The following is a 26,852-nucleotide window of genomic DNA, read 5'->3' as shown; positions in this document are numbered from 1 at the left end:
GATCCACCTGCCAGGACGTACTCGCCACCACAATGCGCAATCACTGCAACGGAAATAAGGATTTGTAGAAATGTAAAGTGATGGATCAGTTTATGCTGATGTTTCATTTCTTTCAAGTAATAAGATAAACCAAAAACTATACTTTGGAATCTTACCTTGAATTATCCCCAGTCACATAACGCCTTAGGATCCTTTCCATGCTAAATATGCTTACCGAGTGTCCATGTTGTGAAAATATTAAAGCCCAGTTGTTAACTAAATAATGCCACTTCAATATAGTAAGAAGAAAGTAATTTAATTCAGAGTTAATGTGGCAAAAGTGTATGAGATAGTAAATGTATAAATATTATCGGTATCAACTACTGTTTTGAAGGGCGACTTGCTTCCATTAGCCATCCCTGTAAGGATTTCGCCAATGTATTCTACCGACTGAGCAGAGTATATGGTCAAAAGGCAGGTATGGTGGTGTCCGCTCACAATTTGTTGGAATTATTGGCGAATTTATCTTCTAATATCTTTCTTTCACTTCTGTAATGAATGTCTAATTTTTTAGTGCGTGCACAAGAGCAACCATGTCCCATATTTCGGGCTGTCCTTTGCTGATAGAATAATATCGATTATTCTATGGATATCATCCTATCAGCAAAGGATAGCCAGAAAGATCGGACATGGTTGATCCTGTGTACACACTAAAAACCCAGACATTCGTTACAGTAGTGAAAGAAAGATACTAAAAGATAAATTCACCAATAATTCCGACAAAATGTGAGCGGACTCCACCATACGTGCCTTTTGACCATATACTCTGCTCAGTCGGTATAATACATTGGAGAAATCCTAACAGGGATGGCTAATGGAAACAAGTCGCCCTTCAAAAAATTAGTTGATACCGATAATATTTATACATGCGAAATCCCTTGATAACTGAACTTAGTCACCGTGCACATTAGCTACATTACACAATGAAATGAACAACTGGATTCCCAAGCAAATTTAAGAAATTAACCACCATAAGGAACCATAATTTTCAGGTGACTGTTGCTTGTTAAATAATTGCTTAAGTCGAGGAGGGTAAAACTCGTGTTAATGAAACTCCTTTGCCGACGAATATGGTTCGCTATTCTAATGGGCCAAGTTCTTTCATCACTCCTTTCCACCTCCTGCGATATGTGGCCAGAATATCTGTCCTGTTTGAGAAATGTCTTTTTAAATCATCAGTGTAACTCATTCCCTGATCGGTCGTACTTAAGACGATTAGTCGAATTCCGTTACTTTTTTTACAATCGTTGGCTCCAATCTCATTGTATTCTCTTGACAATTACAGACGCAACTGCAGTCAGTAGAATTTATCAATAAAGGGACACTGTTTGCTCCTCATAAGAAGCACAATAACTCTACAAATTCCATCTAATATTACGAATAGTTTACCCTGTATTTGGAATAGTGCCGAAGTTTAGAATAAGGTTAATTCTAATTAAAAAGTAACGTGCATCTTTTACAGGGGTGTGTTGTTTGGGTGCTTTGACGTCAGAGACCTACGAGCTCCATTGTCTCGTTGTGGAGAAATTTTGTGATAATATGTTGCCTTTGGCGTGATGATAAAACTGTTACCCAACACAAATAACTTAGCTACTTCTTATGTTCCGACATCTGAGCACGATATCACTCAGTAAATCTCCGTCAAAAAACTATGAACATTTGCTAGTTGAACTCACATGCATGTATGAAGTTTAATTTTCCTGTTGATATACTCATTTCTACTGGTAATGTGTTGAAAAGTGAACTCGCATCAATTCTGAACAAAAGACACAAGCATTTGTAATAGTTTCGTAAATACAAACCACTCTAACTGTTTCTATTACAAATCGTTTATTGGTGTTAATTGCGTTGTAACAAGAAGCAATGAAAATATTTACTAGTGTCCAATTATCATATGAACAATGGCAGACACAGGTCAAACATGAATTATTGGAAAGGTTCTGTCCCGTAAATATACACGGAGAATAAAATCAGACACATTTCTTTGTGTGGTAGAGTAGCGGAAAGGTATTACAACTACAATCGAAACGTTGTGTATAGCTATTAATCACTCATGAATTTAAGAGTTGCCTTTTGCAAGTGTCGACGATTCGACGATTAGTCCTTACAACCCGTTTTTCAGATGCTCCGAAAACTAGGTCCTGTGCATTTAAAAATTAAATACGATCATAAAATTCCTTTCTTATCAAAAATTGGCGTGAGATATTTCATATATGGCATTGTGTACGGATTCCTAAATGATTTAACGATAACCTCATCAAACTTCTCTGGATTGTTGAATGCTTTTACATATTCTTTGGCATGTTTCTCGGAAGTGAGGAATAATCCACTAGCGCTGCTGAAATGAACGCCGATTACTAAGCAGTGGTCCATGTCCTTCTTCAGCTCCTCGAAGGTGTAGGCGTCTGCCTGCTGTTCCAGTCCCAGACGCCGCAGCAGGCCCACCAGCGTGCTGTGGTACTCGCGCAGCAGGTCCTCCATGTGGTGTCGGTGGACGTCTTCACTGGCGCTCGAGTACAGGAAGTACAGCAGGTCCGAGGCCGGGCTGGTTGCTGATACACCCTGCAAGGACACCAAGGAGCCATTTATTAGAAAACTTTCTCGAGATTACGTCCGTTCTCACAGGTAGAAAGGGCATAACCTTTTTTCAAATCTTATTATTGTCTTGAAACTGGGTTTCATCTTAGTCTTTGGTAAATAGTTAATGTCAAATGGTGAAAGCTGAGTTGAGATGAAGATCTGTGAAAGATAACTGAACACTGCGGTTCTAATATTTTTCAAAGTTTCTGAAAATACTCAGAAGATACAATTTGAATAGTATAGGTATGACCATTTTGGCCCACTTCGTCTATATTTGTGATATCACGTGTAATTTTGCACACGCTAGATGGGCAAGACACAAGTTATGAGTACATTTCATTGCGACCATGTCGTGGATTGACTAGAAGTGGAAAACCTCTTCTGCAAGTTTGTTTGCGTGGCCACCCTCGGCAGCAATCATAGAAATATTTATTTTGTAAATGAAACAGCCTTTTCTTTCTGTACTGTAATTTGTTTCGCCTTCTTTATTTTTATTTTTCTTTTTTAACTCTAAGGCACCTTCAATGGGATCTAGAAAGATACAGTTTGTTTTGATATTGATATGTGTTATTGTAAGATTAATAATAGTCTACCACAAAAATAAAGGTAAACATGATGAGCAGTGTGAAGAAAACGTTCGTAATATAAAAGTGCCGATATGTTTCGGAAATGAAGTGATCTCCAGACCACATAAGAGGAAATTCAGATGCCAACAAACGCGACGTGAACTGTTTGATAATCTAAAAATAATATATATCAAAACCAAAATTGTATCGTTCTAGAACCCATTGAAGACGCCTCACGGTAAAAAAGGCGAAACACGTCTGGGAGAAATAAATTACAGTGCAACAAGAAAAGGAGGCTCTATTTATAAAACAAATACTTGGATTTTCAGCAACCACTGTGTCAAGAACGTACCTGTCGAAGGACCCCGCACTCCTCTTACGTCAACTGCTGAAGACAGGAACTGCTGGCAAATACAGCGCAGAGAGGCTATAGAGCACGAATGTATCGTCATTTTAGTGATGTATGAAAACATACACTATGTGATCAAAAGTATCCGGACACCCTCAAAAACATACGTTTCTCTTATTAGGTGCATTGTGTTGCCACCTATTGCCAGGTGCTCCATATCAGCGACCTCAGTAGTCATTAAACATCGTGAGAGAGCAGAACGGGACGCTCCGCGAAACTCACGGACTTCGAACTTGGTCAGGTGATTGGGTGTCACTTGGGTCACACGTCTGTATGCGAGATTTCCACACTCCTAAACATCACTAGGTCCACTGTTTCCGATGTGATACGAAGAGGAAACGTGAAGGGATACGTACAGCACAAAAGAGTATAGGCCGACCTCGTCTGTTGACTAACAGAGACCGCCGACAGTTGAAGAGTGTGATTCGGGAGGACGACGGTTCAATCCCGTCTCCGGCCATCCTGATTTAGGTTTTCCGTGATTTCCCTAAATCGCTTCAGGCAAATGCCGGGATGGTTCCTTTGAAAGGGCACGGCCGATTTCCTTCCCCATCCTTCCCTCACCCGAGCTTGCGCTCCGTCTCTAATGACCTCGTTGTCGACGGGACGTTAAACACTAATATCCTCCTCCTTGAAGAGTGTCGTAATGTGTAATAGGCACACATCTATCCAGACCATCACACAGGAATTCCAAACTGGATCATGGGGTGCCGGTTTCGATTCCCAACCGAGTTGGGGATTTTCTCTACTTGGGGACTGGGTGTTTGTGTTGTCCTCATCATCATCATCATTAGTGACAATGGCTCGAGTGGACCGTGTAAAGTATTGGACTGTGTAGCAATTGGGAATCTGTACCGGCGCTGATGATCGCGCAGTTAAACGCCCCACAAACCAAACATCATCATCATCATCATCATCATCAACACTGAAAAGGAAGGTGCTTCTCTGCAGTGCCTCGCACTGATTATTTCAGATTGCAGCGAGCCCCCGCTAATGGTTGTATCAGGCGTGATCAGTTGTGATACATGTTAGCACCCGCCTGTAAGAGTGTTTCTGTCGAAGTCACATGAGGCATTGAGAAAAACGTACCGCCTCCAAACACGGCACCATTCACTCAGATGGTGAAGGTAATAATGTGTGGTGTACGTTTACGTTGAGTGAAGTTTGTCTTGTTGGTCCCGGCGAAGTTTATTTACAAGCGAACTATGTGGGATCCCACTCACATCACTCAGGTACAGCCAGGAGTTTCCACCGCCTAGCTGGAACTACGGTGTTTTGTAAGCGTCATCAGGTTCGAAAGAAGGTGTGAAAACACTATGTCTGTAATTCAATTGCTCAACAGTGTCGTTGGTAGCCAATTCATTACTGTACAGTAAATGGGAACCTCTTGCAGATTACACCTTTCTACATGCCTCCGTCCGAGCTGTAATTATCGGTGGTAGTTTATTATTACCCTTTTAACTCGCTATCGAAGAGTTCTGCCCAGGCATCTAAAGGAAAAGACTACAATATATAATAGGCAGCCAAATGAAAACGAGAAAGGTGGAAAAACAGTAAGTAAACCGTTTATTATTTCAAAAGTAAACACCACGCTGTAATTGTAAATACATTTCTCTCATTGTGAGACAACAACACGAATGCGTTGATGAAAAAAATGTTTGTCGTTGCCGATGGAACCATGATCGTACGCAGGTGTGCAGCTCTTCATTCAAAGGAAACCGACGACCATGAATGTCTATGGAAGTGGCATGGAGAGAGAAATCAGGACTGTAGGAAGGATGTGTTTGCTTACAGTGTTTCCATATAACTCGTTTTCATTCCACATCCCATTGCATAATTGGAAGATGATATGAATATTACCGAACAAGTAAAGCTCAATCTCACCTGAAAATCAACTAGACGGACTTCTGATACTTCTCCATTCGTATACTTAAACATCATGTTGTTCTTCCAGCAGTCACCATGGGTCAATACCGGAAGCTTTGTTTGCCTCTTGATTTGCTCCATTCTTTCACATGATAAATCGAGGAAGCGGTCAGCAAAAGCCCTGTATTTTTCTGAATATTTCTCATAACCAGGACATTTGTCAAACTCATTGGCTAGTCCTATGAAAAGCTTCTTGGTCATAGTTTCTACAAACTGTCGAGCGCTTTTGTCCGTGAATATGTGGAAACTGAATGTGTCCTTGTAGTGGGGCTGTTTGCAGAGTACGTACGCTGAGGCGGCGTGCAGCCGTGCATACGCCCGCAGTGTGACTTCACAGTGTTTGAGGTCCAGTGGCTGGCCAGCCTGAGCCAGCCTGAATCCAGCTGCTGACAGGTCCTCCAGCACTAAGAAGGGCGCGGGCTGTCGGCCACATTGATAGCACTTGGCCGCTATCGGCCGGAACTCCTCATTCTCCAGTGCTGCCAACAGCTCGTGGACTTGCGGCATCACATTGTGCAGCATCTCTCCCTCGATCTTGAACACATCACATTTTTCTATGAGATCCTTGAGCAGTTCACCAGACTCAAGAACCGTTTTCACTATCATGGTTTTCTTCTCTGTCTGCTCACTGCCTTCATATCTCATATTGGCAGTGAGTCTGAACATCAAGCTTCCATAGCCAACTCCTTCAGGATTTGCGTACTGGACGTTGATGGAATCGACGGTAATTTTCTTTCGTTCTGCAGTCTTCAAAGCAGATTCTATGAAACCATGATTTATCCATGAAGGCGGTGGAAGTCGCGTATCAGTTGATAATTCCATGTTGTTGGCTTGTCTTGGAACTAAATCTGTGGACAGGATAAAACACAGCATCATTACGTGCATAGGCAATGATCTATAAATGGTTCAAATGCCTCTAAGCACTACGGGACTTAACTTCTGAGGTCATCAGTCCTCTAGACTTAGAACTACTTAAACCGAACTAACCTAAGGACGTTACACACATCCATGCCCGAGGCAGGATTCGAACCTGACCCGCGACCGTAGCAACAGCGCGGTTCCGGACTGAAGCGACTAGAACCGTTCGGCCACAGCTACCGGCTGTACGCCCTATAGATATGCATTACATGAACAAAGGCAGTGAGTCAAACCAACTACCTTCTCTAACCATCCATTTCTTTCTCTTTCGCTCTCACTCTCTTTCAGATACATATCCCCTCCCATCCCCCCCCCCCCCTCCCCGCCGCAACACACACATACACACTCATACCTCCACAGAAATCATCTGTTCGTCGCACACATTATATCCCTTCTCGCTTGGTGCGATTAGGAAATGACATGCTTGCTTTATTCGTACCCGTACTTTGAAGCTAGTGAAACGAATTATTGTCGGTACTGAATTGTTTTGATTCAGTATTGCATTGATTCAGTTGTGACGCTATGGCTGATGTCAGCGCATACAATTACACTGGCGATGAGTAATTGGTGGCATGGGTGTGTCAGTTTTAATTGGACACAAAGAATTATGGTGTACAGATCTAGAAAGTAATGTTGTGATGAAAAACGAAATCACTATGACAGGTTACTTTAACATTATTTATCAGATGACTGAATAATGATCCATTAATGAACTGAAATGTGCAATTGATGATATATCAGAATTTAATTCAAATTAAATAATTACGTAAAATTTGGTGACAAAATAGCAGCTAAACTTCAAGTACTGCTGTGAAAAACGCAAGATGTTTGATAACGGAAGGATGTGGATCGACATTTGTGAGTTTCTTGTCTGACAACGCCATGGAGCAGCGATTTGCTTCCTGCTTGGTTGGTTTGAGGCAGGGGACCAAACATTGCCTGAAGCAATTTAGGGAAATCGCGGAAAACCTAAATCAGGATGACCGGACGTGGGTCTGAACCGTCCTCCTCCCGAATGCGAGCCCCGAATGCTAACCACTGCGCCACCTCACTCGGTGCTTCCTGCCGTGTTGGGACGGTTTCTAAATGCCATGGCTCACTTGTGACTGTTGTGCTTAAAAATTGTGCGACGTATGGCAGTTCACATAGATGTTTTCTCGACTAAGGAAAATGCTCATTATACGAAAGAGTTGGAAAAGGAGTCGGCCTCATGTTTTTATATGGGCCTGGAAGTCATCACAATACCTGTTCGGACCATAGTTTGTCGAAAGGTGTGTGAATGGAAGTTCTTATTTAGATACGTTGAGGACGTGCTTAACATGTTAGCATGAAACAAGGGAATCATATGGAATGTGTCGTTACAGTAGAACAGAGCTGCTTTTCATGTGACTGAGTTCATTGGTGAACGATTTAGAGGCCACTGTATTTGGTGTGGTTCAGCAGCACGTCTAACCCGGCTCAAATGGCCACCACAAAGTCTGGACCTTACCACGCCAGACTACTCACTATTGGAAACAATCAAGTCCTGTGTCGCTCAATATCGGTTAAAGACTGTTGAAATTTTGCATAAAAGTTTTGAGAGAAACATTGGACGCTTTCCGTCGATATCGGACGTCGCATGAAAGACGTGATGGACGTTTTTATTTCTTTCTATTCTTTTTATGACTCCTGCTGCAGATCGCAAAACGAAATTGCAGGTATCTGCCAAATCTAAAGGGCGTATCGAAAAATATATAGAAAATGGGAGGGCCGGTAGAGTCGGTCGCAACAAGCATATTTCACATAGCAAACCATACCCGCCTCCCGCATTGGCGTCATTGAACAGCGTCGCGCTCCTAGAGAGTAGTTACATAATATGCCATCCGAGATGTCATTGTAACAGTTTTGTATGTCAACGTTTACAATGAATCTGTGGCCTCAAGGTAAATAAGAAGTCAGAGTGAAGTTACATAGCCATAATTTGAGAGTAGTTACAAAAAGTTCTCAAAATTACTCCGCTGCTCGAATGCACGCCATGCAACGAAGCTGGGGTGACTACCGCCCTCTTTCACACACTCCTGTAAAAGTGGAAATTGCATCAGAGGCGATATCAGCTTTTCATCAGTCTCAATACGTTTTTAATAGACAACATAGTTCAGATGGGCCCAGAAGAGGTAATCAGTGGGCTTGAAGTCGGTAGAACGTGCAGGCCATGCCAACGGCCCACCGCGACCTATTCAGTTCTCACCACAAGTTTCATCCAAATGCATTCGCACTGCATATGCGAAGTGCGCAGGTGAACTCATGTTGTACCACATTCTCTATCGCTCCCTAAGTGGAACGTGTTCCAAAAACTCTGTCAGAATTTCTCGTAAAAAGATCAAGTATCCGTTTGCGTTCAGTCGCCGGGGCAACATCTGTCAGCACTTGCCCGCGAAGCGCAAAGGTCCCTAGTTTGAGTCTCGGTCCGGCTAAAGATGCAGGTCTCATTCATATTACTTTGGCTTTATATTCTTTCCGTTTCCACTTGCCCAGCTGTCCATTGTTGCAGTTTTGTCGGACTTTCCTACTAACTGTGTTTCACTTGAGCAATGTTTTATGGTATTTGGAAACGTTTCAGCCTGTCAAGAAGTTTCATATTAGCGCACACTCCACTGCAGAGTGTGAATCGTTTTAGCCTGACAAGAAGCTTCATATTAGCGCACATTCCACTGCAGAGTGAAAATTTCATTCTGAAAACAACCCTGTCACTGAATTGTTCACAGTAACACATTCTCTGCCCTACCTTCCTAATTATACAGATTCCTAGTCCCGTTTCACCATTTTCTGCTGCTGTTGGTATTACCCTATACTCAGCTGACCAAATATTTCCATTTCACTTCACTGACCCCTGCTATATCTATATTCAAACTTTGCATTTCCCTTTTCAGATGTTATAGCTTCCTCCACGCCCTGACTCGTAGAACGTTATCATTTCCTCGGTTCTTCAATCTTTTTCTCATGGTCGCCTCCTCCTGGTACCATGCCGTGAGTAAACAAAAAATCCCACGTAAATGGATAATGATAAAAAGCATCGAAGCACAGCGTGGTACAAAAATTATGAATAACATGCCATAATCTCACAAAATGACAGTAATGAAGAAGGAAAAACGGCCAGCTGCGGTAGTAGAAATTGCAATCACATACCCACGATTTGCAAACATCACCATTAGCTGTAGTCAAGCAAAGACTTGCATTCGTAATATGGACTAACAAGACTATGACAGTACGTAGTTAAAAAACTTCACCGTGAGCGAGGTAGGTTGTAAACGAGCCGAAAGAATTTAAGACCAAAAATCTTAAAAAACTTATACCTGAATCCAAGTAAACTCTGAACTTATAAAAAAACAAGAGAGGAAGTTGAAACTACAAAGGAGAGAAGTTGTGTTATACCGTTAACTGGCAACTTGCTATATGTAAGAAACAAATCCTTCGTAACTGATAATAGTTCAAAGCAAAAATCTAGAACGTTTGCAGCCAGGTCCAAATAATTAAACAATATGAAAATAACAAGGGAAAGATGTTGATTTTACAAGACATCGAAGCTACCTTATATACACATAAAAAAAAGTTCTGCATCACCCCGGTTTCTGGAACTCCTGAAGATAGACGCTGACTGTGGATATTGTATTACAGACACAGTCCCTTTGACTGTACAGAGATGTCACTAAACCCGCCCAAAGATGTAAACAACCATGCTTGAGCAGCGCTTAATAGACGGATGGAGTCCAACAACCGATCATTTCCAGTCATTCCATCAGGAAGGAGGTACACGGCTCGTGCTGTCTGAAGTTAAACCATGCCTAGACGGTCATTACCGCGGTTCGATCGCGTCCCCACTGTTACTTTGCGCCAGGAAGGGCTCTCAAGGGAAGTGTCAATGCATCTCCAAGTGAACCAAAGCGATGTTGTTCGGACATGGAGGAGATACAGTGAGAGCGCAGCTGTCCATGACATGCCTCGCTCAGGCCGCCCAAGGGCTACTACTGCAGTGGATGACCGCTACCTACGGATTATGGCTCGGAGGAACCATGATAGCAACGCCACCACGTTGAATAATGCTTTTCGTGCAGCCACAGAACGCCGTGTTACGACTTAAACTGTACGCTACAGGCTGCATGATGCGCAACTTCACTCCCGACGGTTATGGCGAGGTACATCTTTGCAACCATGACACCATGCAGGGCGGTGCTGATGGGCCCAACAACGTGCCGAATAGACCGCTCAGGATTGACATCACGTTCTCTTCACCTATGACTGTAGCATATGCCTTCAACCAGACAATCGTCGGACGTGTTTGGAGGCAACATACTGTCCAGCGAGTGCTATTTTGGGGTGGCATTATGTGGGGCCGACGTACGCCGCTGGTGGTCACTGAAGGTGTCGTAACGGCTGTACGATACATGAATGCTATCATCCGACCGACAGTGCAACCATATCGGCAGCATATTGGAGAGGCATTCGTCTTCATGGACGACGATTTTCGGCCCCATCATGCACATCTTGTGAATGACTTCCTTGAGGATAAAGACATCGCTCGACTAGAGTGGCCAGCAAGTTCTCCAGACATGAACCATATCGAACATGCCTGAGATAGGTTAAAAAGGGATGTTTATGTACGACGTGACCCACCAACCACTCTGAGGGACCTACGCCGAATCACCGTTGAGGAGTGGGACAATCTGCTCCAACAGTGCCTTGATGAACTTGTGGAGAATATGCCACGACGAATACAGGCATGTATAAGTGCAAGAGGACGTGTCATTGGGTACTAGAGGTACCGGTGTGTACAGCCATCTGGACCATCACCTCTGAAGGTCTTCGCTGAATGGTGGGACAAAATGCAATGTGTGGTTTTCATGAGCAATAAAAAGGACGGAGATGATGTTTATATTGATCTCTATTCCAATTCTATGTACAGGTTCCGGAACTCTCGGTACCGAGGTGATGCAAAACGTTTTTTGATGTGCGTAGTTCCACAATACCGACAAATTTGCTGTGAATACCGTAACTAAATGCCACCATTAACTCAACCCAAACACCTGAGGTAGCAGAAATATGTTTCCACCATTATAATTCCTTAATGGTTGACATTTCATCCGTATGATAAGTAAACACATACTGAGGCAGGACATTTTTTGGAAATTTATGGTAAGTTCCGAGGGGACCAAACTGCTGAGGTCATCGGTTCCTAGGCTTATACACTACTTAATCTAACTTAAACTAACTTACTCTAAGGACAACACACACATCCATGCCCGATGGAGGACTCGAATCTCCAACGGGGCCAGCCGCGCAAACTGTGGCAAGGCGCCTCAGATCGCGTCGCTACTCGGCGCTTCCTACCGTGGCAGGATACGCTTTAATAAAAATGTGGCAACACAGTAAGTTGCATCAAATAGCATTTATTAAGAGCATGTTACAAGTGGTGTTTAACATTGTTAGAGTTTGATACACATGCCTTCATGTCCTAAAATTAATGCGAAGATATCTAGCTAACTTTCCTTTCTCATGGCAGTCTATGATATTCCAAGCAACACTGAGGGTAATGTTTGCCGACACTCCGGTTGAAGTTTTCTGTAAACAGCGAGTGCTGCATTGGAAGGAAGTCTTCAGAGTAATCTCTGAGCTAACTGCAGGCATTGAAATTAACTGCCTACTTGCTGGTGCGGAAATGAACAATAGCTGGTGCGGAACAGAATTAGTGTCTACAGTGCGTCGAGTTTTGAGCCTGTCGAAGGAAGAATATCCATGTCTGCCTGTACATGGTGAAAGCGAGGTAGTCCACGTTTGACAGCATTCCCTATTGGCTGGTATCCACTCTATCAGCAGACGTACGCACCAGAGGAAGTGACGCAGAACCAGAAAATGTCTGTGTTTGTGAGCGCCATCTCGAGGCTGCTGCGTGGAGCTGAGAGGCGTAGGCGAATGGCTGTGCCTATTGTGGTGGCGGCCTATCAAGGTTTTTGTTGCGTACCTCTCGTCTGGTACACAACAAGAAGCCTATAATATGAAATAACTGAAGTGTGCAATAGGCAACACAGCATAAAGCAGCAACCCTCGAACAAAACGCATACTCTTTTTATCACAATGTGTTCAGCGTGTTTTGTCAGTATACATTACGGAACATACAAACGCACAACTGTTTCCTTATAGGTATTGCTCAAAATGCTAGTCGTCATGATCACGGCACACTGTATAGCGACACACGCTCAAGGATTCCAGGTGTTTGGCATACAAGTTCCGTGGCTGCGATGATCCTAGCAGCCAGTACCATGTGAGTATCAACCAGCTACTCGTAAACGAGGCTCCCCACATGTCCCCAGGAGAAAAGGTTAATTGGTATGGTGTCTCGTGATCGAACTGGCCATGAATAAGTCCACCACGACCAATCTGTTATCGGCACATCGAGTGCAAAGCTGGTGAACTCCCAGTGGCACATGCACAACTGTTAGTAAACTTTACAAAGTACGAAATGTGAGAGGTCATGTGGAGGAGGAGGAGGAGGAGATTAGTGTTTAACGTCCCGTCGACAACGAGGTCATTAGAGACGGAGCGCAAGCTCGGGTGAGGGAAGGATGGGGAAGGAAATCGGCCGTGCCCTTTCAAAGGAACCATCCCGGCATTTGCCTGAAGCGATTTAGGGAAATCACGGAAAGGTCATGTGGAGCGAACATTTTCTACTCGCGTCTGTTCAGCGAATCAGGGAGTGGGTAAGACCCATACTTCTCGTAATCAGTGGTAATACCAGGCCCTACATTCAAAGCAAACTTCATTTGATAGCAGCGACGCACCAGAGCGTGTGGATTTTCGTCGTCTCTTGTAAACATGGCCTTGTCTGTAAACAAGACGAAAGCAGGAAAACTGGAGTACTCGGTACATTGCTGCAGGAACAAATTTGCAACCGCTCTCTGAAAATGCGAAGTCCACTTTCAGCAATAAATCAACATTCTGTGGATGACAGAGGTGCAGCTGTTATTCACCTCCAACCAGGTGACTGGGCGGATTGTGTCCTAAGCTCGTGCAACGCAACGACTACAATAGGCACGATTGTTACCAATCGTATGATATACATGCTCTTCCATTTCGGCTGTTTTAGCACACTTCATACAGCCAGTGTTTGCCATACTACAGTACGGAAGGATCCCGTATTTCGTAGGCGTGTATCTACAGATGCTATTCCATTACATTCAGTAAACCCACGAGTGCATATTGTCCACTTCTTCATCAATAAAGCTATCTACAATACCACCGTTAACGCTGCCGGAAAACAGAACTCTACATCGAATCGAGGAGTACTGGATGTAGACATGAGGGCAACAAGATAAGGACACTTCCGTTATCAATAACACGTACCGTGAGCGAATGGAGACAACACACACAACGCATACCGCCGAAATTTGCACTGTTGTGCAGTATTTTTAGTGCAATACAAAGACAAAAGCTAAGTGGGGTAAGAAACCAATCGAAATTTTGTAACTCTGTAACGAGCAGCCGGAGACCGCTTGTCTCTCTTACACCAAAATTCACAGAAGGAACCATGAACAACCTCTGACTGTTTGTCAGTGGAGTTCTGTTCCACCTGATAGACACAGAAAATCGCAAGAGGAATGGTCAGTATTAATGGATATGCCAGACACGATCATTTGAAGCAAATACCTTCATATACTGAATGGTTTCCAAGATGGAACACATTTAATGTAATTCATATTTATTTTCTGTATTATTCAATACAGTGTTAGCTTTATACATGCCCAACTGTTAGTAAACTTTACAAAGTGCTTCTAACAAAGTATTAATTGAAAAATACGCACATTCGCATAGAAGCATTACAGCACACTCACGCAACAGCAGTTATGCTACAGTTCACAATAAACGTTCGACTACTCCATCGTCAGCTTCAATGCATTTGTGTACCCATAGGAAAACGTGTTGTGTTACTTCTGCAGCGTCCATAATCTGACCACATACTCCATCTCACACATTCACATTTCGTTTGTAAACCTCAGATATTCTCCAACCCATAAACAAAATCTAATGGTGTAGTATCTGACGATCATGGTGGCCAGTTAATTGTACTACTGCGGTCGATACAGCGATTAGGGTAAGTGCGGCTGAGAAGTTCCCTTACAGGTCTGGTAAAATGTTAAGAGGCTCCATCACACTGTAAGTACATTGCGGTCCACGTGGCCAGCGGAAAGTCCTCAGGGTGTTCAGTTCACTCTTCCAAAGTGACTGAACGCATCAGTTATCCCAAAAGCAAATGTAAATTAAATGTGTTCTATCTCTAAACCATTCGGAATAGGTCTTATGTCCACATAAAGTCTTTCGCTTCAATGGAGCATTCCTGTCATACCCATGGATACTGAGCATTCCTTCTAGGCACCCAGTGTATATTAAACACAGCTTTCACATACATTATCTGTCAACAACTGTTGCCATAAGAAACAGACGAAAACATGTTTGTGAACAAATATTCCAGCACACCTTCCCCTTCTTCATTGAAACTGAACTTTTTCCTATTCTATTAATGAACTAAGTGTAAAATGTATTGTTAAATGTGTTAATACTGAGTATTATGTCATACATGCAGTACATCACGTATGAACATATGATAAATGTTTGCAGCAGTCCAGTGACATATGTTGTATTTGTGCAAAAACTTTGTGAAACTCTCACAAGCAAAGGATGAGTGCTCAATATTAAATAACATTTCTTTTCAGCACCTTCAATGATTCTCAGTTCTCTAGCAGTGGCTAGGCAGATTTTCATAGTAAATTTCCCTCTGTCCCCAGACACTCCTTCTCCCCTCTAACTCCCCCATAGTCCTGCCCCACGAAGAGAAAAGCAGTAATTATTGGTTTAAATTTACATGACTGTGATATTTCGATGAGATCTTTTTAATACCAAAGACTACACTGCTGTATAGGTTATTAAAACTTTGGAGTTTTATAAATGTGAACGACAAAATGAATCACGAAGAAAGTGAATAGTAACGTTTTTGGTAGCAGTGTTGCCAGTAAACGGTCACAGCCGCAGATCATCTTACTAAAAAACCGATTGTCAAGTTAATGAACGTGATGAAATTCCATTAAAATGGTTGCAGGAAAACAAAACTTTATTCAGATTGAACGTAATTTTAGTCACAGTTTTCTAAAATATGTATGTTAAGTAATTCACATATGAAATTATTAATGAAGATAGGTAAAAGTTCTTTTCTGAGACCGTCTTTGCATTAGAGCAGTAGCACTGCTCGTAATGGAAATGGGTACTTGGGTTATTTTCTTCATTAGCCTCGTTATCTTCCTCAAAGACAAAAATGTAAAAAGGAGCTTCCGATGACCTCGACGGACAAAAAGCGTCACTGTCGAACGCTGTGACTTTCTTCGGTTTCATTCTTGCCAACCTAAAGCGTGAGACCTAACATTTCAGTCTATATTTGCATTTCTGAAATAAAGTTATTACTGTGTTCACAGGAATACTTTCTTTTTTCCGATTCATTTTGAATTTCCCTGCATATCTCTGTTTTGAGCCAACTACTCAGTTCATGAAACTGGCACTAGAAATATAAATTGCCTTCACAAAGCTTTAAAGTCACTTACTTTGACGCACAAAGGTGTGCATCATTTAGAAACATAAATTTTCGAAAAGATTCTAAAAAACACAAAAAGTGTAACTGCCAAGAAAGTTCAGTTTAATAGCAGCCTAAGGGGTTTGTTTATGCCCAAGTACCTCGACGTCATTAAAAATTTCTCCGTAGAGCCCATTGATATACACGAGGGTTGGAACTTTAATAGTGGCAACTATTTATTTATAGCTCGTACAAAATAGATATGTGTTCCACAGTTTTACTGACCTTCAAGGCAAAGAATGGTTCAAATGGCTCTGAGCACTACGGGACTTAATTTCTGAGGTCATCAGTCCCCTAGATCTTAGAACTATTTAAACCTAACTAACCTAAGGACATCAACACGCCTATACCCGAGACAGGATTCGAACCTCCGACCGCAGCGGTCGCGCGGTTCCAGACTGTAGAGCCTAGAACCGCTCGTCCACACCGGCCGGCCATGCAAAGCAGTCACGAGCATTGTGTATAACCCGTTGCCAGCGATGTGGAAGTCATAAGTCATAGGATACACTTAGCAGTGCTGGTTGTGTTGACAGTTCGAGCGGCGTGGTCTATTGCCCGACGAATTTGTAGCAGTTGTGAAGTGAATGCCGTGAAGTGTTTCCTTCAGTTTAGAAATCGAGTTGAACTCACGAGGGCTGAAGTCAGGAGAGTGCAGTAGGTGGTATAGCACTTGGCAGCCTCATCAGTAAAACAAATCAGTAACAGCTTGCACTGTAAGTGATTCAGCATTGTTCTGCAAAATTATGGTCAGGTCCTGCAGTAAGCGTCATCACTTCTGACTCTAAGCTGGTTGCAGGTTGTGTTCCAAAAATAAACAGCATAGAGACAGAAGTGTTAACACTTTCTGCAGGACCTGACCCTCGTTTTGCAGCACAATGCTGAAACACGTACAGTGCAAGCTGTTACTGATTTGTTTGACTGATGGGTCTGCAACGTGCTATACCACCTACTACATTCCCCTGACTTAAGCCCTCGTGAATTCAACTCAATTTCTAAACTGACGAAAATACTTCACGGCATGCGCTTCAGAACTGCTACAAAGTCGTCGGGCAATAGACCGCGCCGCTCGACCTGTCAACACAACTGGAACTGCTAAGAGTATCCTACGACTTCCACATCGCTGGCAACGGGTTATACACAATGCTGGTGACTGCATTGAAGACCAGTAAAACTTTGAAGCACTTATCTATTCTGTACGAGCTGTAAATAAATAGTTGCCACTATTAAAGTTCCAACCGCCGTATTAATAAAATCAAACAATTTGAGCGCTACGTCAAATCTGAATTCCGCGCATCTTCAGTACAGTAATGCGATCATTGTAAATAAGTGTTCTATACCTATTTTCACTTTCATGATGCCTGGATGCAATAACAAAAAAATTATCACACAAACCTCTGTGAACTGTATATTTGCACATTTTGCGAAGAGTTTGTTATTTGTTGTTAAATGAATACGTGTTTAAGTTGTTACGTTTTATTCCACATTCATGAATTCCTTTTACTTAGAATCTGTAGATCAGACATAGTCATATCTCTCTTTTTTGTGAATATACGTTGTGTAAGTCTACTCTCTTATTATATGACTCCTTCTATACTTCCTTGAGGACGTCATCGCTATCGATCTGCAGCGGAAAAAAGTCCTTCGACTCTAATCTCCCGATGATGAACATGGTTTCCCTCACTGATGTTCTTGGTTGAAAGTTTCTCAGTTTTCTTGGGACTCTCCACAAGTTCATCAGGGAGAAGTCTCTGACGAACTTGTGAAGAAATTGAGGTCAATAGCTCCAGTCATGAGTTCTATCAGCTCTCGTATATACTGAGTGACAAAGTACTTATCTAAATTATTGTGAACGTATAGCTGGCTACTGTAGACACCACATTAAATATTCCCAAATGTTTTTAGATGTCATTAAGAAGATGATGATACGCCCAAGTGAAATTGTGGTCAACATCGACGTGGTACCGTTTTCACGAAAGTACTGATGAAAGAGACATTAAGACTAATAGCTACGCATGTCTCCCATGACTAGTGGAACAAATATGGATTCACCACTGTCACCGACCATAGCTTAATTTTTATGGAGGGTTGTCAACAAAGAACATAAAATAGCGCCTCCCACCATCCACCCTGTTTCATCAGATATGTTGACGATCTGTTTTAATTTAGTGACATGGCAGTGAAGTGCCACAGCAGATTGACTATGAATGGTATATACATGGCGGTAGCTGAAAGGAATTTTTGACGGAATAGAAAGGCAGGTTGCCTGCTGCGTAAGTAAAAGATAAAATTCTAATTCGTTGTTTGTTGAACACAATATAAAGGACAGATGGCCAGTTACATAAATTAGAAAAGAAAAGCTGATGTGTTGATTGATTAAAATGATGAGTGTATGTAGGCTGCCAACGATGGAAGTATCACGGAATGCTAGCATTTGGGCCGGTGCATAGGAGTAGGTTTGTGTGGGTGGATGCTTGGAGGAAAATTTGGAGAGACTGAAGAGGTAATGTGGTTCTGAACCAAGCCTTAGGTTGTAGGTGCGGGGGGAGTGGGGGGGGGGGGGGCGGAGGGAGTGGGGAGGAAGGGAGCCTTGACAAGGGAGGAAGGGCAGGTTCTCCTAGATCTGTTAGGATGGGTATATACCAGCGTGAATTTCATTTACAGGTAAGGTGAAGCGATTAAAGTTCCTTTTACAAGAGGACGTGGAGAGTGTGGAGGTGTAGTGTTGGCGAATGTAGTGCTAGAGATGTAGCAGAATACCTAGAATGGAGAGCAATAGGGAAAATAGCGGGTGGTTAGTGTATAGTTTGCGGGTAACGCACTACATTCGGAGGTGTCCAAGATGGAAGAGCAAGACGGGGAAATAGGGAAATTTATAACTTGGTAGAGGATTCCTATAGGGGACGGTAAGTGGATCTGTTGGGCCTGAGCAGAGTGCGTGATGTTCGAGGATGTGTAGGGTGTGATGAAAAAGGAGCGGAAATCCATGCAACGTTTTTGTAGGGGAGGATGTGACAGATCAGGGATTTATAGGTATGGAGGATTATGAAAGGGTGCAATCCCCACGCTTGGCTAGTTAGTAGTTTTACTAATTTTAGTCTGTAACGGGCTTTCTGTTGAGTGGTTAGTAGATGGGGCTTTCATGTTAGTTGGCGATCAATTATTAGTCCAAGGTATTTAAGTGTGTTAGTTAATTGGGTAGAATGGTTGTAAATGATAAGGTAAAAGTTGTGGGTATGGAAGTTGTGGGTGGTTGTTGCCTAGGTTTTGGCATGATTCCTTTTGAGTCAGAAGATGAAGTAATTGAGATGGAGCTGGAAGGTTAGTTGGGATTTCTGGAGGGTTGGGTACAGGGATGGGAAGGCCGAGTCATCGGCATACTGGAGGAGACGAGCAGCAGGAGGTAGCTTTGGCATATTAGCGTTATAGAGGACATACAGGAGAGGACAGAGGATATATCCTTGGAGCACAACTGCAGTGGGACAGAAGATATGGAAATTGGTGTTGTTTACGGTGACATAAGAAAGCCGATTAGGGAGAAAGGATGCGATGAGGCAGATTTAATCAATGGGAAGTACAGAGATCTGCAGTTTAAAGAGAAGGACAGAATATCATACATCGTCATATTGAATCCGGGTAGTCAAGGGAAAGCAGGATTCGGTTACGATTGTGGAGGAGACCGTAATCAGTTACTATTGGTTGCCTTTTACTGTTACACACATTTATTTTTAAAACAGTAATTTCAGACTCAACAATAAATAAAAAATATGAGATGTTATTAATGAAGGAATAAACAACTGTGTAAATAATTATGTTTTCAGTGCGTTACAATTTAGCAAATCACCATAAAATATACAAATAATGTTAAAAAAAACAAGCCACTATGATCACTGCTGAAGGCCTTACACGCCAGGAACGAAAATAATATAAAAAGATTTAAACCTGCTGTAAAACAGTAAATACAATAGCAAAAGTTAATTAAAAAAACATCTGATCCAGACGGTGCTCCTGGAATCGACCTCTGAGAAGGTCCGGCAACGAACGCTTTCACGAGCGCTGAGACAAGCAGCCAATGGTTGCATTCAATTCACAAGATGGTTACTCAGACTAGTGGCAGTCTGCTGAAGCTAACTGACGTCCGATAAACCAAATGCAATGATGAAACAATACTCCAAAGCTGGAACCGCTGGTCAGCACTACGCCCGCAGAATACTGTGTTTAGAGCGCCCAGAAGCTAGAAAGGGACCACTACCAGATTTCCGTCCGATTCCACAAACCCGAAAATCTGAACAAACAGGTTACAGTACAGAACACCAGACAAACTAACAGTAACTAAAACGCTGCTCGATCTGCGTGCGAGGCAAAACCGAAATGTAACCAGCCAGAATCAGCAAACCAGACGTCATTCGGAAACAATCACAAAGTGAGCCAAAACCAAGTACCAAATGAGTGACATCAAAATCATTAGGCACACAAATGCACACTGAATTTACTGTGACAACTCTGACAACGGTTGGCAAAATGAAACAAATCTCTTCACTGCTTTATTAATTCACAGTTGAGTAACCACGCCGTCTAATCACTGAGCCAAGTGCTTTTAACACAGTCGGGACTTCAAGTACTAAGTGGTACACAGATCCACCAAACTGCACATGACGGCGCGATGATCATCTGTCACAACATCACATACGTATTACCAGGCCCAAACGGGTGACTGACTCCGCACTACTTGGATTGAAATGCTCTCATCTTAAGCTTGCTGGATACAGTTTACGACGAGGTCGTGCACCCTCGTGACCACAGCCCTTCCATCCGGCAGTCCATACGTGCCGCCGCCAGCGATCCTGGCGTGTTCTGGCACTGTGCGGACCTGGCTCCTCCTGAGTCCCCAGCCGAACTGGCACACTCACACGACACGGAAAAACAACGACGTCGCCCCAAAGATACTGCAACAGTTACTACATATCGATAACCGCCGCTGCTGCCACTAGCGGACAGGCAACGCATGCGAAATGAATGACACCAGACAAGACGAGAAGACGACAAACAACCGCAACCATGCCATCTAAAGGATACAGTCTTGGCCTCCAACAGAACCAACGCGAGCCGCAGCACGGCTCACGTATGCTTTTTCGGGATCAAAAAAGAAAAATATGGCGGATTTGCAGTTGTTGATTTAGTGGGATCGGAGATAAGTAAGGTACACGAGATCGTTATCAGAGGAGCCAAACTGTTGGACAGGAATTGGTAGGTGTTGGTGTAGGTTGGTGTACGCGTTGGTATAGGACGCACAAAAACCTTGCTAAGACAGAGGTGTAGCTAATGGAATTTTTGGAGGATGTGCCGCTGGCAGGTTTGTTAGGTTTGAGGAAGAGGAGGATTTTCCATGGCGCACATTAGAAACACGTGTGAATGATTATATTATAAAGTGTGACGAGAATTACCAGAAGGAGAGGAGGCGCTGTTTCTGGTGCCTGTAGGTTCTGTAGTCGTGACCAGGAGCAGTGCTTTGTTTTTTTTTTATGCAGTATATGCCGAATAGCTGAACACAGCCTGTTATGTTCGAACAAACCAAATTCTTGCTCACGCATTAAATTATCTGAACTTTGTCATCAGGGAAGCAGTTATTTGAGAAGAACTTTAATAGATACACTGGCCATGCACTTAGCAATTCATGGAAGCTTGCACTCGATGAAGAAAGAGCACAGAGGATTACTTCTCGTACTTTACCGCCTCATGTAAGCGGTTAGGCTGTAAAGGACGCTGGGCAGTAAGTGCAGACGTGAGCAATGGGCACAGCGGGCGCCACCTCAATATGCGCCTCTACGTGACGTAATGCAGCCGATCAGAGGCCGTCATCTGCGCATAACCGCGGGAGTTTCGCCAGATTACAACTGTCAGACGTAGCACTTGACGAGTATCTATTAATAAGAAATCATCGAAAGCTTGGGATTTTATCTGAATTTGATACGACAATTATACAGATAACTTTTTATCTGGAGTCTCCATGGAAAAAGATAACGTAGAACCTTTATGCCTACCTGCGTTGTCAGATTTGCGTAAAACATTATGATCTAATCCATTTTTTCTAAGGTTTATTGCAAAGTAAATACATAAAGTATAATTATTATCCAGCTTAGGTTCGACTTATAGACGTATTTTCGTGTGTAGCGATGAAAGCTAAGATGTTACTGTACACTTGATCAATGAAGAATATTTAATGTTATTGAGCAATCTTTCGCAGCCCTCAAAAATAATTCGTTTTAGACGAGATATGCGTAATAAAAAGATATATGTTGACTTAATACCTCGCGAAATATGATAAATACATACCACATTCAGTGAACATGTGCCTGATGTATAAATTATCTATAATGCAAAGAACTAAAATGACTGGTAGGATATTGTGTAGATAAAGTTTAAGTTTATTAAGCGATTGAACAATACAGGTTCCCTCACAAAGTTCATGGACATGTACGCATAAACAGTTGCACGAAAACTATTTCCTCAATGTGCCTTCAACTAAATCATCGATGGTAAGCCTATGGTTAAAAAAAGTTAGTAGTTTTTTTCACATGTTCCTACAGGAGATAGTATTGGTCAGAACTACAAGGAATTGCATATATGGTAATTATTTATTCAAAATATGGTCCATTTTACTTGTGACGAATAGTGTATTGTACGAGGCATGAATTACAAGAAATGGCATAGTAAATTACCACATTACAAATTACGCATGTGCGGAATAGTTGCAAATCGTCGAGCAATCATGTAAGTGAAGCATTATTGTTATTTTTTGGGAAAAAAGGTTTGATGACAGAATGTTAAGACTTTACACCGTTCCAAGCACATTAACGGGTGCTGTCTATCATCGATATCTGTGCGATGAGTTACCAGAGCTACTGAACAATATACCCTTGCGGAAAGACCACGGCTATAGTTTTTTTATGACGGGATACCACCCCATTTTCCGTGGATCGTGTTACGGTACCGCTCCACAACGACGATGGATTGGTAGTGTGGCCTTCCCGTTCATCAGACATGAGTTCATTGGTTTTCCGGCTGTCGAGACATCTAAAGACATCGGAATATGCCCAGTCAATTGATAGCGTGTAAACGTTACACAAGCGTGTGACCGATGGATGAGACGCAATTCGAGTGGAGCAAGGTGTATTAGAAAGAGTGCTTGATTCACTGGGAAGCAGGGTTCTAGGATGTGTCAGTATGTGTAGTAACCAAACGCAGCACTGCCTATAGTGTTTACATCTCCATAACAAACAGAAGGGAATGAGAAGACAGAGTGGCCAAAAATGCAACGTGTATTAGTTTCTAGGCATTTGTTTTCAGAAAGTTTTCTCCTGGTCTTGAGCAGTGCTACCTCCTGTGGAAAAATGTGATACTTTGTGTGGACTTTTTCTGGTCGTAGTAGTCACAGTCCAGAAACAAACGAAATGCACGTAAAGAAATGCTACATTTCACTGTGTTGGATAACATATTCAAGAAAGTTTTTGCAGCACGCTATTAACCTTTAGCAGCAGATTTCTCGTACATTGTGCTCTGCAGGAACTCTGTTCCACTGGAGGAGGCCAGTGGGATTCTAATGTGCAGATAAAGCAGCCTTGTTTATCGCATTAGAAGGTGGCTCCGTGCAGAGATGGAGAGTGATAGGAGAGCGTGGAGGGGATGAGGTTTGCGTAAGTGTGGAGGAATGAGGGAGCGAAATCCGTATTCCTAACAGTGCTTCTTTTGGCTACGTTACATCTTTCTATAGGTTCAAATCTATGAGGAGAACAATTTAGGAACACTTCCAATCCCCAAAATCCTTCACGGTGAGCCATTTACAGTTGTTAAATCCAATAGATGCTCTGTTCAGTGCCTTTGTTAAGCATAATAAGCTCACGTAAATCAAGTTGTGATACTAAATAAAGCAAGCACTTTATTACTGTTGTGAAATACTTTTCTCACTGAGTTAACTGCCAAAACTTTGTGAAACATTGTGATGATTACAATGTAATCCATTTTAATGTGTGTGAATTCTTAAGGGACCAAACTACTGAGGTCACCGGTCCCGTAATTCATTTTTCTAATATTTATTGCAAAAGTAAACACAAACAGCTTAATATTTATCCAGCCCATGTTTACGAGAGTATTTCCGAGTTTAACATTGGTTGCTACTCTAACACTTTCGCAGGTAAAGCATCTAGAACTCAATATTATTATATACGCGTTATAAAAAGGAATATGTTGGCTTAAGTCACAGTTAAATATGAGAAATACATTCAAAATTCAGAAAAAATGTGTGTGATATATGGATCACTTGTAATGCAAAACAAATTTAAAACAATGTGTAGGATATGGTGTACATACCGTTAAAGCTTAATAAGCGATTGCGCAACGCAAGTTGTCCCACAAAGTGCCTTCTCATTTTCGTATTATTAGCAACATGAAAATGATTTGCCTCTCGCGATTTCAACGAAGGGTTCAAGGATAAATCTATGGCTAAGTACTAATCATTTTTTGAAACGTTGTTTCACTAAGCACATATGGGACTTTTTCCCAGCGCTTTATTCACGCACTAGTCCGTAATAAATGAAATGCACATAACAAACTGCTGCATTTCATTGCAGTGTATATCATAATTAAGAAGTGTTTTATAATACAGCACTTACCTTTATATGTAAGTAAGAAATACCAGCATCACACTTGAGTCTCAGATTTTTTGCAACTTTTTCTCCAAGAGCTATGTTGTGCTAGAGAACACCGGTGGTAGTCTGATGCCCTGATACAGGACGTTCCACTTTACAAGTGTTCTTGGCGTTGGACGTCGGCTCCAGCGCATTGTGGGGGGAGGAGGTGGGGGGGGGAGTGGGGGCAGCGATAGGGAACTGTGGAAGGGATGAGGCTTGAGTAAGCGTCCGAGGCCGAGAGTAGGCAAGTCATCTTGTGGTGTCGTGCTGCCGACGGCTGTCAGGCCTTTGTGGCCACTGGGTATCGTCCTATACGTTCAAATATGTGAGGAGAATAACAAACGTTGTAATCGATTTCGATTGCTCGTCTACTACAGAGAAATATTTCTTCACAAGCGACGACGCTGCTTCGGCTGTTACACTGCAGTACATCTACATCTACATCTATACTTATACTCCGCAAGCCACCCAACGGTGTGTGGCGGAGGGCACTTTACGTGCTACTGTCATTACCTCCCTTTCCTGTTCCAGTCGCGTATGGTTCGCGGGAAGAACGACTGCCGGAAGGCCTCTGTGCGCGCTCGAATTTCTCTAATTTTACATTCGTGATCTCCTCGAGAGGTATAAGTAGGGGGAAGCAATATATTCGGTAGCTCATTCACAAACGCACCCTCTCGAAACCTGGACAGCAAGCTACACTGCGATGCAGAGCGCCTCTCTTGCAGAGTCTGCCACTTGATTGTGCTAAACATCTCCGTAACGCTATCGCGCTTACCAAATAACCCTGTGACGAAACACACCGCTCTTCTTTGGATCTTCTCTATCTCCTCTGTCAACCCTACCTGGTACGGATCCCACACTGATGAGAAATACTCAAGTATAGTGTTTTGTAAGCCACCTCCTTTGTTGATGGACTACATTTTCTAAGGACTCTCCCAATGAATCTCAACCTGACACCCGCCTTACCAACAATTAATTTTATATGATTACTCCACTTCAAATCGTTCCGTACGCATACTCCCAGATATTTTACAGAAGTAACTGCTACCAGTATTTGTTCCGCTATCATATAATCATACAATAAAGGATCCTTCTTTCTATGTATTCGCAATACATTACATTTGTCTATGTTAAGGGTCAGTTGCCACTCCTTGCACCAAGTGCCTATCCGCTGCAGATCTTCCTGCATTTCACTGCAATTTTCTGATGCTGCAACTTCTCTGTATACTACAGCATCATCCGCGAAAAGCCGCATGGAATTTCCGACACTATCTACTAGGTCATTTATATATATTGTGAAAAGCAATGGTCCCATAACACTCCCTGTGGCACGCCAGAGGTTACTTTAACGTCTGTAGACGTCTCTCCATTGAGAACAACATGCTGTGTTCTGTTTGCTGAAAACTCTTCAATCCACCCACACAGCTGGTCTGATTTTCCGTAGGCTCTTACTTTGTTTATCAGGCGACAGTGCGGAACTGCGGAACTGTCGGCGTCGTATCGGAAGGGGAGAGTAGGTGACGCAGCTTTGTGAAGGCGTCCTTCAGCTTTCTTCTAAAAAAATGATTCTCTAACGACAAGGTCATTGAAACCAGACACAAAAAGAATCACAGATATTGGCTGCGAATGGATGTCGATCTAAATCAGCGGGGATAATTGAAACCTTGTGCCGGACCAGGATTCGAACCAGTGTCTCCTGCTTACTAGGCAGATGTTCTCTCCCCTAAGCCAACCTGACACAGTGGGCATCACAACTGAACCGAATCGCGGTCCGGCACAAATTTTCAAATTTCCCCACTGGTTTATGGGTGCAGCTGCGATGATCGCTATGTCCGGATGGCTTAGTGGTCAGAGCATCTGCCTCGTAAGGACACTCGGTCCGAACCCAGTCCGGCACAAATTTTCAACTTTCTCTGTTGATTTAGATCAACGGCCACCAACATCCAATGTCTGTAATACCTTTGTCTCTTATTTCATAGTGGCTGCTGGATCAAAATGGCCTCTATTCTTTCGAACATGTACGACAGAACAGACACCACATACATTCAGGGTGAATCACGTAAGACGAAACGCCACATTCA

General features: G+C 42.7%; 1 protein-coding gene across 1 annotated transcript in view; it reads right to left on the bottom strand.

Moving 5' to 3' along the window:
* Window positions 1-1,872: 1,872 nt before the first annotated feature.
* LOC126156199 (uncharacterized) overlaps window positions 1,873-26,852 on the bottom strand; it is a 103,761-nt gene continuing 78,781 nt past the window's right edge. The window contains exons 3-5 of the mRNA XM_049916288.1: window positions 12,434-12,459; window positions 5,479-6,368; window positions 1,873-2,601 (exon numbers count right to left, since the gene is read on the bottom strand). Coding sequence (XP_049772245.1) covers window positions 2,206-2,601; window positions 5,479-6,368; window positions 12,434-12,459 — 1,312 coding nt within the window. The 3' untranslated portion in view covers window positions 1,873-2,205. The remainder of the gene's footprint in view (window positions 2,602-5,478; window positions 6,369-12,433; window positions 12,460-26,852) is intronic.

This window comes from Schistocerca cancellata, chromosome 2 (assembly GCF_023864275.1).
Source record: "Schistocerca cancellata isolate TAMUIC-IGC-003103 chromosome 2, iqSchCanc2.1, whole genome shotgun sequence".
NCBI classification, from domain to species: Eukaryota; Metazoa; Arthropoda; class Insecta; order Orthoptera; family Acrididae; genus Schistocerca; species Schistocerca cancellata.
This window is presented reverse-complemented; position numbering and strand designations above follow the sequence as displayed.